This window comes from Astyanax mexicanus, chromosome 6 (assembly GCF_023375975.1).
Source record: "Astyanax mexicanus isolate ESR-SI-001 chromosome 6, AstMex3_surface, whole genome shotgun sequence".
Classification (NCBI taxonomy): domain Eukaryota; kingdom Metazoa; phylum Chordata; class Actinopteri; order Characiformes; family Acestrorhamphidae; genus Astyanax; species Astyanax mexicanus.
The window spans coordinates 1,005,864-1,021,090 of NC_064413.1; the positions used below are offsets into that span (position 1 = coordinate 1,005,864).

Genomic DNA, 15,227 nt, shown 5'->3' on the forward strand with positions numbered 1-15,227 from the left:
TTTACAATGAACATCATGTATTTTCTTTAATTTTTAAAAATGTTTTGTTGCACATAAACACTATTATCACTATTTGAGAGCTGTTGTTCATCAGAATAGACCATGAACCAGCCAATAAAGAAGTTAAACTAGTTTATAAACTAATAAAACATTAACTTGCACTGGAAAAACAGTAGTACTAGTAGTAAAAGCTAAAATTTACTAAAAAAAAGTCATTTAGAACACTTTTTTATCATGTTTTTACTGTTTAGTGAATGGTTTATAAATAAAAAGGTCAATATGAAATACAAAGTATATTACCCACATGCTTCCAATGCAATTGAAATAAAAAAAACTTTTTTATATAGTTAATTGGATTTATTTACTACACAGATTGTATAGTCGAATATTAGAGTCATGTTTTTCTGTGCATTACAGCATTTATACATTATTTTTTCATCACTGGAGATAATCCAGGACTGAAAGGGTTAAGGGGGTGTAACACTCATTTTTGACACATTTTGAGCATTAATCAGCCGATACATATAATACGCATGAATAAAAAAATATATATATATATATATAAATATATATGTAAAAACTACGTGGATTTAGTTTGTTCAATTGATAAAATTTAGAAAAATATAACGCTACTGTCAAAATATATAACGCATCCTGTTTGTAATAAAATCAGAATAATTGATGACTTTTATTTTGAAGAGCAGTACGTGCCTTACCCACAAGATGTTTTTATAGGGTGCGTCTTATATAGCATTTCTCACAGAAGAGTATTTCTTAACCTGGATATCAATTTAAAAAAAAATAATATTCGGGATAATATTCTAGAGAGAAGAAGGATTATTTATATTTATTTAACACACCCGGAAAAAAGGTGTAATTCCATTATATAGCATTGAGGACTTTTATTTTGAAGAGCTGTACGTGCGTCATCCACAAGTACACAGATACCAGGGCCATTTCCCTACTGATATCGGACCGGCTGCTCTGCCTTAACGTCAGTGTTAACCCACGGTTTATTAATAGACAGTAAGTAAAACCCTGTTTTTCTGTGTGTTTTTCCTCAATTATGTTCAGTTATTTTTGTGAAGGTTTATTATAATAACTAGTTAACGCTAGGTAGCTAACTGTTATAGATCAGATCATGACATAACGTGATTTTATATGTATTCAAATATAATTACGCCAGCAAGCTAGCTAACCTTAAATAACTTACTTTTTACCTAGCTAACTATCTTGGTTTTTAATCCTTGTTTGATGAGCTAAACACATCAAATTCTGCTTTTTAATATATTCCAACAGCTAAAGCTAGCTAGGTTGTGTAGCATAACGTTAGTTTTTATCAGAGCTTATTTATTTAGGTTAGCTAGTTTTCTTATTGACGGTTTATCTAGCTAACTTATCTAGTTAGTTAAATAGCTAAATGTGTTAGTTAGCTAGCTACCTAGCTAGCTGTGTTTTTAAACGTTGTTTTAATGAACTAAATACCTCAAATCCTGCTTTTTTTAATCTGTTCCAACAGCTAGCAAACCTCTACAGCACTTCGTCTGTCTGTAAGCTGCCAACATGGACCAAGTAAACGTAACTGCAACACAACCAAAGGTAAAGTGACTAAATTTATCTAAATATAATAATAAGTGATTATATATCAGGTTTAGTGAGGCTGTAAAAGGCAGGGAGAGGCCCGGGCTGAGGCCTCAGTTCCTTAGCTAAGCTAACAGCTAACTGACCAGTGTCTGTATGTATTTTTCTCATATCTACGATTATTATTCGCTTATAAATCTAGTTATTGGGCTGTCTGTCCGCTGTGTTCATTCATACCCTCACATATATCTATATTTCCTGGGTATTTATAAGACAGATAACTGCGGTATTAAACTATTAGCCGGCTGGTTTTGGACCGCGGTTCAGAAATAGCCGTGACGTCAGACCCCTGACAACATGTCAAGACATGCCTCTCCATAAACCACCATAATAAACCCAGAGACAAGTTATAGATTTATTATAGTTATATTACAGTTATGTTATAGTTATACTATAGTTGATTTACACCTGACATAGGTTTCTGGCTCAGTGTAACGCCTGTCATATATATATATATATATATATATATATATATATATATATATATATATATATATATATATATATATATATATATATATTATGTGTGTGTGTGTGTGTGTGTGTTTTTCTAATTTTGTTAGAAGAAATTTAGTAAGAAGAAATGATTTTTTTTGTAATTTTTTTCCATGTTTTAGTTTTTGATTTTCGCTCCTTAGAATTTTAGGACATATGGAAATTTAGATTAAAAAAACAAACAGAACATTTGATCTTTATGGACAGTACAGAAATAATAATGTGAATCTTTGCATTCCCTCTAAAGTCCTTATACAATTCCTCAAGGAAGAAAAGGAAGAAAAATGAATCTGTGTCTAAGAGTACATGAGCAAGAGCCAAAATCCTATTTTTCTCACAAAAATCAGCTCACATTTCATTCATTCATTCTAGAGACCACAACTAGACATTTTAAAATGGTTAAAAAAAGATATAATGAGACCTTTAATCAGTCTTTGTGTTGTGTTGTGTAATAAAAAATTGCTGATCCACTTCATTTATATTTAATTTTAATTTTCCCTTAATTTCAGAGCCCTTGGGGGACTCAGAATGTGACGGCGCCCCCGTGTTCCTTGGCCGACGTCATGAGCGAACAACTGGCCAAACAACTCAATGATGAATGCACCTCTTCACCCAGCTGCACTGAGTGAGTCTAAAAAATGTAATACAACATGTGAGAGAAATCAGTTGTGATAAAATGACAGATTTGAACCTTTTTATTCTATAGGATTTGTAATATTTATTTTATGCCTTTTTATACCTGCTAAGGATTTATTTACTTAAATGTTACACATGTGTCTCGATGTGAATAGCATTAATGTGTAAAATTAACTGTTAAGAAACCAAACGATAAAATTATACTTTATTTAAACATTGAAAACACGTGAAATTAATTTAATTAATTAATGTATTTTTCAGTGGGGACCTGGACCTGGCTAGTATTCCCCAAGATGCTGACACGTCCAGTGACCTGATGCTGGCTCAGATGCTTCAGATGGAGTTTGATAGGGAGTTTGATACCCAGTTACGCAGAGAAGAGAAAAAATTCAACGGCGAGAGCAAAGGTAGGTCTTTACTGGACACACACACACACACACACACACTCACACACACTCACACATATAGAGATGTAATTTTCATGTGAATTTGAGTGTAATGGCAGAGATATACCACATTTTATAGATTGATACAGATTTTTCCCCTTTTTTTATTAAAACAGTGTCCATTTCATTTGAGAACTACCGCATGGTTCACCCGTTTGAGGACAGTGACAGCTCTGATGATGAAGTCGATTGGCAAGACACCCGCCACGATCCCTATCGGCTCGGTGAGTGACAGTTTTAAAAAGTAAAAATGTGATAATCGTTTTTTTTATGTAACCAATGTTATTTTACTGTGTGTTTATGCATTATCCCGACAGGGTTAATACATTGGTATTGGGATTGTAGAGAAAAATGTTAGAACTGCTTATCTGGGATAGTAATAATAATAATAACAATTTCTCTGCATAATTTTCTGGTTGATTAACATCTGTTTATATTGTAAATAAATATGGTCTTAGCTTTGATCTGCCAGTAGAAATAATCCAAAGTCTCACCGCTCTCCCTTCTGCCCCACCCCTAAACCCATACATCACCCAGTGCCCCTCCCAAACTACCCCTCATATTTTTAAAAAACATTTTTCAAATTTGAGCTAAAATCAGGAGGCTCAGTTGTCTTTTAAAAAAATATACTAGAAAGGATGGAATTCTTACTCACAGCAAAGCTTGTACATCCTCACTCTCTCATTCTGATGGTCTGATTTTCATATTCCACATTAATTGTAGTGATTTGCTTTGTTTTTCTATATTTAGACTGTACATTCTGTTATTTAAATCACCTTTAGGGGAACTGATAATGTGAAAATGACATTTGCATTCTCTCTGTGCTTCAGCAAAGCCAACCACAACACCAAAGAAAGGTTTTGTGGGGAAGGGCAAGAACATCACAACCAAACACGATGAGGACGTCTGTGGGCGGAAAAATACTGCACGCATGGACAACGTGAGCCATGTTTAATAATCTAATATTCAGTTTCTTAATAAATAATAATGACATCAATACAGTTTTATGTTTTTTACTGTACTTTTTTAGTTCTTTTGTTGTTCTTATTATTTTGCCATTTCTCTTTCTTAATTGTAACTTTTATATTTTTGTTCCACGTGTCGTAGTTTGCTCCAGAAGTGCACGTGGGTGACGGGATCAGTATGGACCTGAAGCTGTCTAATCAAGTGTACAATGCTCTGAAACGCCACTGTCAGACAGAACAGCGACGCAGCGCACGACTGCACGAGAAGAAAGAGCACTCAACTGCTGTGAGTTCCGTCAACTGAAACTTAGATTTTGACTATCGAAAGTTAATTTGTTTATGGGTGTTTTTTTTATTTTAATGTAGCAAGAAAAATCTCAGTAATAGAACGGTCCTACCTAAGGCTAGGTATCGAAATTTGATATCTAATAGCCACCAAATGGAATGTCTTAGTACTAAAGAGTACCGAAAAATCTTAAAAAATACTTGATGAAAAAAATGAAACACTCAAAAACGTGACAAATGTGGAGAGAGCACACAGCAAGTTAATACATACATAAATAAATAGTCAAAGTCAAAGTTGTTTTTATTGTCATTTCAGCTATATACAGAGTACACAGTGAAATGAAACAACGTTCCTCCAAGGACCATGGTGCACATAAACACAGTGTAGACAGAACAATAGTGCAACAGTACAAAAGTGCAGACAGACAATACAACACCATACAGACAAAGAATAATAAATAACAAGACAGTGTGCAAATTATGCAGTGTGCAAAAAAGACCAGGTGAGGTAGTAATTACCTCTATTACACAGTGTGCAATAGAGTCCAGTGAGGTAGTAGGGTTTTTAGTGCTTTCCATTTTCTAATGCCACAGCACCCATTCACACAGAAAGGCTGACAGCACACACAGGAAGGTGAACGCGTTTGAAGTGCATACATATACTGTACTGAAGACTCCCTCTGTCTCTCTCTCTCTCTCTCTCTCTCTAGTCTGAGATTTGTACTGTACAGTAGAAAACCCTTTATTAAAAGAAACATTACTTTATTACTGTCCCTCACAAACATGCAGGGGACAAATACCAGCATTTAAAAAAAATAAATCATGATATATAATTCATTTATAATTCATACACCCTACCAACAAACAGAAGGTCTGGTGTCTGTAATTGTAAAAAAAAAAAAAAACAGAGTTGGCTTAAAATGGGACAGTTTAGTTCAGTTATTTCGGTTTTACAAAATGTATACACACACAATAAATTATAAAGGAAAAAAAACACCTTGGTAAGTTTTGCATTTAAACAAATCAATACAGAATGAAGATGTATAGGCTAAAGCTTTAGCTTATTTTGCCCTATATCCTATTTACTAATATAACTAATCTACTGCTGCTGTTTTACAGTTTTTTCAGTTTCATATATAAAAAGATCACTCCTCAGTTTTATACTTGTTTACAGTGATTTTAGAAACGGTGATGTTATGTCTGATTGGTATATATTATTCTGAATTCATGTTTTACTGCATTTCTTTATCCAGGAGCAAGCAGTTGATTCCAAGACCAGACTTCTCATGTTTAAAATGGTGAACGCAGGAATATTGGAGAATATTAACGGCTGTATCAGCACAGGAAAAGAGTCTGTGGTTTTTCATGCTGATGGAGGAAGGTAAGTGGTGCAGTACAGCTCTGCAGTACAGAATCAGGCAGCTAAGTAGCATTTCAATAGAGTTTAGAGTTGTGTAGAACGAGTGTAGTAGAATGATGTCTCTACTGATTGGTCAATTTATTAATTTAGAAATTCTACATTTGAATACTTGACTGATATATTCTTAAAATAGAATGTAGAAAAGCTTTTTTTTTTAAATGGTTCTCTATTTTCCCGTCTAGTTTTGAGGAGATGATCGTTCCAGAGGAGTGTGTACTCAAGGTCTTTAAGACCACCCTGAATGAATTCAAGAACCGTGATAAGTACATTAAAGATGATTACCGCTTCAAGGATCGCTTCAGCAAACTGAATCCTCGCAAGATCATCCGTCTGTGGGCTGAGAAGGAGATGCACAACCTGGCCAGGTATTTATACGCTCAATATATAATACAAGTGCATAGTTGCCAGTTGAATTAAATCATATTGCCGTTAGTTTGTGCTAAAAATGTCTGCACACGTCAACTGTGTGCTGTTATTAGTCCTTTATTTATCTGCACATTGCATGTCTATATTTTTATATTCAGCCTCTGGAAAAAATAAGAGAGCACTTTAAAATTGACGAGTTTCTTTGATTTTTACCAAATTAAAAACCTCTGGAATATAATCAAGAGGAAGATGGATGATCACAAACCATCAAACCACCAAACTGAACTGCTTGAATTTTTACACCAGGAGTACAGCAGCATAAAGTTATCCAAAAGCAGTGTGTAAGACTGGTGGAGGAGAACATGATGCCAAGATGCATGAAATTAAAACCAGGTTTAATCCACCAAATATTGATTATTTCTGAACTCTTAAAACTTTATGAATATGAACTTGTTTTCTTTGCATGTTCATTTTACTCAAACAAAAAAAGACTAATTGAAACATCCATATAATGCTGCGATACTTTCTATAATTTTGACGATAACCATTATAAACGATGAAAATGATATTTTGCATTATGTTGATTTGTGGTTATACTGTAAATACATTGACAAATGAAATTCTCTCTCTCTCTCTCTCTCTCTCTCTCTCTCTCTCTCTCTCTCTCTCTCAGAATGAAGAAGGCAGGGATTCCATGTCCAGACGTGGTGATTCTGAAGAAGCACATCCTGGTGATGTCCTTTATTGGGCAAAATCAAGTTCCTGCTCCAAAACTAAAGGAAGCAAATCTGAGTCAAGAGGATTTAACTAAGGCGTACTACCAAGTAGTGCAGGTACGTATTAGAGCTATTAGTCCATAATGTGCCCAAAAGGAAAAAATTACATCTGTGGAACAAATTTTTTTATTGATTTTTAAATTGTTATTAAAATTCCCTGTTCTACATGAATAAGCCAAGATGATTTTAAATGGTTTACATATTTTAATTAAGCATTTTCAATGAGAATTTTTAAGGATGTTACCGATCTGATTACGTGATCAGAAACATAAGAGATAAGAATCTGGTGAAAAGGATCCGGATCACTGATTTAAACATCCCTAAAAACTATTTTATCGCTTGATTTTTATCAGCTGTTTTTGATGCTACTGTATGTGTCTATGCGATATTTTGTCTCTTTCAGCATTTATTTGCTTACTTTAAAAAAAAATAGAAAGTCTTACATCGATTAATTATAGTTATCTAGTGTACAGTAAGTTTAAAGAAAGAAATCCAATTGAAAATCTTGGGTATGTTTCAGGGACACTTCTGATTTAAAATGCTCATTTCAAAATACGCATTGTGTACTAAAAAAAGTTATTCCAGCAGAAATATAATCTATTCTGTTTGGTTTTGTAGACTATGCAGCAGCTGTATAAGGAATGCAACCTGGTTCATGCTGACCTGAGTGAATATAATATGCTGTGGCATGATGGACAGGTACGAGTCGTGCACCTTGTAGTTATTTTAAATTAAAATTATAGCAAATGTCAAGTTAATTTAAAAATGTGTATATATATATTTATATATATATTTTAAGCTATTTCCCACTTCTTTTTAATGATTTTTAGGTGTGGCTGATTGACGTGAGTCAGTCCGTTGAGCCGACTCATCCTCACGGGCTGGAGTTTCTGTTCAGAGACTGCAGGAATGTGGCCACAGTAAGTGCTTTTGCATAATGTTCCTCCTAAAAGCTTATTTAGACATATTTGTACACATTTCTGAAGGCTTAAATTACTGTGGATGTTCCACCACATTAGGTGAGATGAGATTTTAATGCTATATATTTATATTTTATATCAAAAGTTAAAATGTATTATTAAAATTCATAAAATACAAAACTGCAGGTGAATTTTAAGTAACCATCTTGCAATGGATGTTAATCAATGTGTGATTTTATCATATTCAGTAAAATACAGAACATAATGATCAAACATTTGTTTTGGTTACCTGTGGATAATTTCCGCGAGATACATTTTAACCCCTGATGAGAGATACTGTGCTGATTAAATCTCGTCACAGCTCTAGCAGGTAGTAGTAATCTGCTTTAAATAATTAAATAAATAACTGCAGTGATTAATCAGATCTTTTTGTCTCTCTTTTCCCCAGTTTTTCCAGAAGTCGGGTGTGGCGGAGGCTCTGAGTGTGTATGAGCTCTTTAACACGGTGTCTGGGTTGGAGATCAGTTGTGATAATGAGGCGGATTTCTTAGCTCAGGTAAAGTTTCTGTTACTGTCAGGCTTTTCCTTTCTGATGTGCTGTTAGTGTTAGTGCTTTTAAACTCAACATAAATATACAGACACAGTTTAAATGGAAGCTGATATTATCAATCAAAAAACAGAAGAAAATAGACACTTTTCACTGAGGGAGAGCGAGACACGAAGATAGCGAGACACAGAGTGAGCGAGACACAAAGAGATATGGAGAAAGAGACAGAGAGCGCAAGACACGAAAAGAGAGAGAGAAATAAACAGAGAGACAAAGTAAGAGAGAGACATAAAAAAGAGCGATAAAAAGAGACCAAAAAATAGAGACAAATACAGAAGGAGAGAGAGACTTAGAGAGAGAGAGCAACAAAGAGAAAATACATAAAAAGAGAGGAGAAAGAGAAGAGCAACAGAGAAAATACAGAAGAAGACAAAGCGAGAGACCGAGAGAGACAGAGAAAATAAAGAAGAACAGAGAGAGAGCGACAAAGAAAGACAGAGAGAGGGAGAGAGAGCGACAAAGCAAAAGACAAAAAGAGAGGGAGACAGAGACAACAAGAGACAGACAATGTGAAATAGTGACAGAAAGAAAGAAAGAGAGAGACACAAAAAAGAGAGAGAAATATACAGAAAGAGACAATGAGAAAAAGACAGAAAATAGAGAGCGAGACAGACAGAGAGACAAAGTGAAATAGAGAAATAGAGATGTTTGTATAGAAAATAATAACAGATTTTCAATACTCAGCCTTACTTCAGACCACAGCACTGTTTAGTGGGAGGGGTTACAGACTGAGGGCCACCATAGTGGATGAGCCTGGTTGCTGGTATGCTAATGGACTAATGCTATTAGTTAATATTCTCTGTTTTGAGACCGGACACATCCAGCAACAGCCAGGAGGAGACACTGAGCTCTCTCTGGTACTGATTAACCAAAACAAGCGGAAAAATGTTGGAGTTTTTTCTTGTGTTTGGACTGTTAACAGCTGAGATCTCTGTCGTTACAGATTGAAGCTCTGGAGAAGATGAATGAAGACCACGTGCAAAAACGAAGCAAGAAAGTCTTCACTAATTCCTGTGATGATGGTCCTCCTCTGTTAGATGATGATGATGATTAACGATAAGATAATGCCCATTTGAGTAATAAAGGAGAATCAAATCACACTGAGGTGAGGGGGGTAAAACATGGGCATGTGAGAGTGTTCACTGTCCTCTGAGACACCCGTCTTTACCCTGCACCTGCCACTGCTGCCGCCACCGCTGCCGCTGCTGTGACTGGTTGACTTCAAATTACAAATTCAGGGTATAATAATGTACCGTACCTCAGTACAGAGTACCCTCACATCTGACATTTGAACACAACCTGTTTTTGACTGTGAGGCAGTTTAACAAACACTGAAATGACCTGTTGAAGTGCGACATAAAGAACCATTCATGTATAAAACACACATTCAGATTAAGATAAATAAGATGAATTTGCAGCAGATAATTACTGTCGGCCCCGAAGATGATCTGCGATATTTCTCACTTTATTATATAAAATGGTAGTAAGCATAGATGGAATATAATTATAATATAATATTGAAAAGCACTTCAAAAAAAACAATCTGTCTGTGCAGGGCGTGCATTCTGATGGGAATATTCAGCTTTCTGTGGAATTATTTTAATGTGGAGTGAGGTGTTGCTGTTTTAGTAGATATTTTATGTTGTATTATCTTTTACCAGTTTAATTGAAGAAACAAAATAAAATAAACACATTGAATCAGAGGAGCAGTGAGTGTGGTTTTATATTAATCCATATTTCTGGAATTATTAAACTGCTGTTCACTTCACATTAGCATTGTTGTTATTATGCCTACACACTTATATAATACAGCAGTGCTTTTCACATTTGTATTTTATTGATAATTTTATAAGATTTAAGTGGTAGACCAAAACAAGAAGAAGAAAATTATTATCAGATGAGACCAGGGTTAAACATTTCAGCCTAAATAAAAAACGCTGTGAGTGGCAGAAAAGTAACACTGCTCATCATCCTGAACACACCATCCATCCCCACTGTGAAACATGGTGGTGGCAGCATCATGCTGTTGGTATCTTCCAGCAAGACGATGACCCTAAACATACAGCCAGAGCTCCAGTGGAACGATTTAGAGATGCTCTCCATCCAACCTGGCTGAGCTTCAGCTGTTTTATAAAGAAGAATGGGGTAAAAAAATCTCAGTCTCTAGATGCAAATAAATCTAGAAATGCATAAATAAAGAAACACAGAAACAGATAATTATAGAACTACATACATAAAATATAGAAAAAAATAAATCTAGAAATACATAAAACTAGAAATACAAAAAATACATTTAGAAATACATATAGAAAAAAGATTCAGAAAAAATATATAAATAATCATAAATCTAGAAATACAGAAACAAATACATATAGTAAAATAAATCCAGAAATAGACAAATAGATTGAGAAATACATCTAGAAATACATACATAAAAAAACTGAATACAGAGGAAAATAAATATATAAATAAATAAATCTAGAAATACAGAAACAAATACATACATCTAGAAATACATAATTAAATCAATATATGTGTAAATACAGTGTAAACAGAGTATGGTGATTATATTGGTTATTAAAATTACTATAACTATTATTATTAATAAAATTGTTGTTGTAGTTACTACTGTTGTTTTTTATTGATCTTTCTGGTAATATTTTTATTGATGTCTTACTATATGTTCGGTTTTGACATTTGTATATTTGGTAACATTGTTTTTTTAAATGCTAATAAATCCAGTTTGAATTGAATTATATGATAAGGGAGCTGCAGTCTGTAGATATGCTGCAGTCAGTGTGCTGTTAGTGCTCTCCGGTAGGTGGCAGTAGTAACAGCAGCAGCAGTAGCCGCTCCGCCGCTGCAGTACAGAAGGAGGAGAGGGAGCACGTGGTTCCGGAGGTTCTGGTGGAGGATCGGGATCGTGTTGAGGTTTATCGTAACAGGTAAAGTTTCAGATTTATATTAATATTCAGATTTATATTTATATTCTGCTGTTTGTGCTGCTGTAAATAACCGGTTACAGCCCGGCCTCGGGTCACTCAGAGCTGCAGCTGAGCGAAGGAGGGAGGAGCTGTGCTGCTCTACTGTTTATTTGTGTTTGTGTTTTTATTTGTATTTATTTAAAAGAAAATACAAAACAAATCGCTATATTGGTCGTTGACAGTTACGTGTGTTTACTATGTGTAATGTCACAAAGCGCCGCCATGTTTAAGGTATAGTTACTGTAAGCTGTACAGAAGCAGTGGTGGAAACAAGCTTATTTTTATAATCTTTGGAGAATTTAAAGCAATAAAACAGGAGAAACAGAAGTTAAATGAGGAAATGGCTCTTCTAGACGAGCTGAGCAAGAAAACTAGAGACTCTACTTATATTAATAAGGTGTAAGTGACTCCACCCTCAGCTCAAATTTGAAAATGCTAAAAATGGAAAGAGTGGTTCGGGAGGGGCATGGGGTGATGTATGGGTTTAGGGGCGGGGCAGAAAGGAAAGCTGATGTGCCTCTGATAGCGGTTAGACGCAGATGATTGTTCGTCAGCAGGGGGGACGGTATTATTGATCGATCAATCAAGGTTAGGAAATGTTTATAAATATTTTTATCAGGACTGGTATGTTACCTGTATATTACAGATATTATCTTTTTTACAGCATGTAAACACTTGTGGGATTTTTTTCTTCTCATTTTAGCTGAAGAACTTGTTTTATTCAGTGAAACGTTCATTTCTGATATTTTCTCTGCAGGTAAAGATGGCAAAAAATAAACAGAAGGGGAAGAAACAGAAGAATGTGTTTCAGGTGGCCCAGAAACAGACCAAGCTTAAGACCAAAACCAAGCCGGTTAAGACGTCATTAAAACACGCAAGTGCTCTTTATGTGGTTGTTCTGCTCCAGCTTATAACTCTTTTTACGTGAAGAACAACTATAGTATAAGATAATAAATAAATGCTAGAAAATCATCTCTTTCTTTTGATTTTAGATAAACACCCTGAAGAATGAAAGAGTGGAGAACCTGAATCAGATCTTCTCAGATGTTCAGAGGGACGTGAAAAGCATCTCAAAATCTACAGCTCCAGAACCGAAAGAGAAAACTGTGGTAATATTATTTAGGAACAGATTGCCAGTCTGATTACAGAACTAAGTAACATTAAACATTAAATAACAAAAGGTTTATACATGCAGTATGAGTTTATTACTATATATTAACAGACTAACACTAACACGCTGCTTACAAAGTGAAAAATTTACACTACCGGTCAAAAGTGTTAGAACTCCCCTGTTGTTAATAGTCCAGTAGTAATCTCATGCTTGTATGTTGATTAAATATATCTTAATTACAACTGAAATATAATATATAATATTAAGTTGCCATACGTTGTTCCAAACTTGTATAGTATGCACTTTTCTATGTTAAGTCAAGTCAAGTCAAGTCAAGTCAAGTAGTTTTATTGTCAATACTGCATATGTACAGGACATACAGAGAATTGAAATTACGTTACTCTCCTTCCCAATTTTACAGCAAGTACAGATAATAGATATAATAAAGGAGAATGGGAGACACTATGTGTACAATACAGCAGGGACACAATAGACATACATGAGACAAAAACAAGGTGCAGTAGCGTGGGGGAGGAATAGATATATAAATATAAGTAAATAAGTAAAAATAGATATATAATTATAATATAAAAGAGTGGGAGACACTATGTTCAATACAGCAAGACACAATAAACATACGTAAGACAATAGTGCAATATTGATGGTGATTGAGATGGAATGACAGTAAAAATAGTAAATAACAGTAGTGCAAATACGGTATATGGTATATAGCTTAAGGCTGGTAAAGTGAATGGGTGCGTAAGTCCTTAAAGTTCACAGTTTAATTAAGTGGAATTAAAGTGCGTATTGACAGTGCAAGTATAAGTATAGTTTTTAAAAATATATACTTAAATGCACTTTAATTTTACAAGGGATTCACTGGACCTGAAGAGCTTTAATGGCAATAATTAAGGGGAAAAAAAGTTTAAAACTTGCTTTTTTTACTGCCTGTGTGATCATGATAAATATCAGGTTTGGCTGAAACGTTGTTTAAAGCTGAGCTTGTTTTTCAGGTTGTGAGAGAGAAGAAGCAGCAGGAGGCTGTGAATGTGGACGGAGCTGCTCAGCTTTTCTCTCAGCTGTAGAGAAACAAGGACTTTCTAATGGATCTGTTCTGCTGTGAGGGTTTAAACTCAGGCAGTCGCGGTGCCAAACCCAACCTGGAGGAGAAATCACTCTCCAGATCAGGCGGTAGTGGAGAAAATTGGACAAATGTCTTTTTCCACACACAGTGTGTTTTGGATCACTGATGGATTTAATGAGAATCGACATTAAGGAATGTTCAAGAAGATATGAGCTGGAAAAATGAAGGGAGCGCTTCTGAACCCAACTTGAACCTAACTTGGGAAAAAGGGAAAGATGAATTAATGAATGTGTGAAAATCTGCCAGTTTTATTGTCAGTAAAACACTGGCTTGAATTTCATCTGTCGCTCCTAATAAAAAACGTGTTGTTTTAGACAACACAACAAAATTGAGTATAAGTGACCCATTCATCTTTTAAGTTATTAGAAACTGTTGTGGGCACATAAACAGAGTTAAAACAAGAAAAGAATATAAGATATTTTTGCATACAGTGAAAACAATTTAATTAATAACTGTTAAAATGTTTATACATGTCTGGAACTTGTATGTGTATGATAAATAAAATAAAAAATCAAACAATATAAAAATGCACAGATAAATTATCTCAGCTGAGATTCATTGATTAAGAATTGCTTGACATCCAAATGTACAGTTTTTTGTTGTAATTATGCTGAATGACTAAGAAGATTTTTGTAATATCACGATATTTCATGGTATTTTCACGATAACAATTTTTTTCACAAATACACTAACACAACAAAATGAAAATTAAATTCTGTTATTGCACACGATATGATATGGCACACTCCTAACTGAGATATTTAGAAAAATAGAAGAATTTTATCAGATTTGTAACAGAAGTCAGTGAGCCAGAATATCCAAATATCTCCATCTACCCATGATTAAAGTAAAATAAATGATTCTGGACACATATAATCTGTCTCTAGTAGATATATAATGGGATTTTTTTTTGGCCAAAAACAGCAAAAATTTTGGACCCTGATGTGATAATTAGGGGTGGGGGATATGGCACCATATTTCAGGGTATATTATTGTTTTGTTTTGTTTGGTTCAAATCTAAGCGATGGATAAATCGTTTGTTCTTCTCTGCAATTGGTCAATGCAAAATATAATTTATAATAAAATATAATAAAATTTAAAATAAAATATAATTCAATAAATTTGCCCATCTATTGAGGTCTCCGGTCTGCAGCATTGTTTAAGCAGCTCTGGCGCCCCCTATCGGTAAATATGCCTGAATAACACCAATAACACAGACGTAATTGTTAGAAAGGTCCTTAAAGGCGTGGAAAACAATGTATGAAATATAGGCTTCTTATTATTATGGTTATTATTATTGTTGTATATACGTGTTATTTAGCTTTGTAACTTAACGTTAACCTTCGTTATTACGTGAATTAATTTATCAGCGCGTATATTTAATATAATATGATATAATATAAATTAAATGCCTTTTTTTAATAGATTTTT

The 15,227-nt window shown here is 34.3% G+C and overlaps 2 protein-coding genes across 6 annotated transcripts; both read left to right on the plus strand.

Annotated features, from left to right (window-relative positions):
• The first annotated feature begins 909 nt into the window (after positions 1–909).
• riok3 (RIO kinase 3 (yeast)) lies at positions 910–10,260 on the plus strand. Of its 3 annotated transcripts, none has more exons than XM_022666929.2 (14): positions 910–1,026; positions 1,520–1,599; positions 2,646–2,761; positions 3,034–3,179; positions 3,335–3,442; positions 4,049–4,158; positions 4,326–4,469; positions 5,722–5,849; positions 6,071–6,253; positions 6,928–7,087; positions 7,649–7,729; positions 7,861–7,950; positions 8,399–8,506; positions 9,501–10,260. In XM_022666929.2, exons 2-14 carry the CDS (start codon positions 1,564–1,566, stop codon positions 9,609–9,611), a joined length of 1,521 nt encoding a protein of 506 aa, XP_022522650.2. In that variant the 5' UTR covers positions 910–1,026; positions 1,520–1,563; the 3' UTR covers positions 9,612–10,260. The 3 variants fall into 3 exon arrangements, with proteins under 3 accessions (XP_022522650.2, XP_022522651.2, XP_022522649.2); XM_022666930.2 differs by having other exon boundaries at positions 912–994; XM_022666928.2 differs by having other exon boundaries at positions 930–1,026; positions 1,511–1,599.
• A 1,100-nt stretch (positions 10,261–11,360) lies between these two features.
• Positions 11,361–14,128, plus strand: rbis (ribosomal biogenesis factor). 3 transcript variants are annotated; one of them, XM_007255868.4, is made up of 4 exons: positions 11,361–11,502; positions 12,299–12,415; positions 12,534–12,650; positions 13,666–14,128. In XM_007255868.4, exons 2-4 carry the CDS (start codon positions 12,305–12,307, stop codon positions 13,735–13,737), a joined length of 300 nt encoding a protein of 99 aa, XP_007255930.1. In that variant the 5' UTR covers positions 11,361–11,502; positions 12,299–12,304; the 3' UTR covers positions 13,738–14,128. The 3 variants fall into 3 exon arrangements, with proteins under 3 accessions (XP_007255930.1, XP_049336504.1, XP_049336505.1); XM_049480547.1 differs by lacking the exon at positions 11,361–11,502 and adding an exon at positions 11,768–11,940; XM_049480548.1 differs by lacking the exon at positions 11,361–11,502 and adding an exon at positions 12,108–12,129.
• Positions 14,129–15,227: the final 1,099 nt, after the last annotated feature.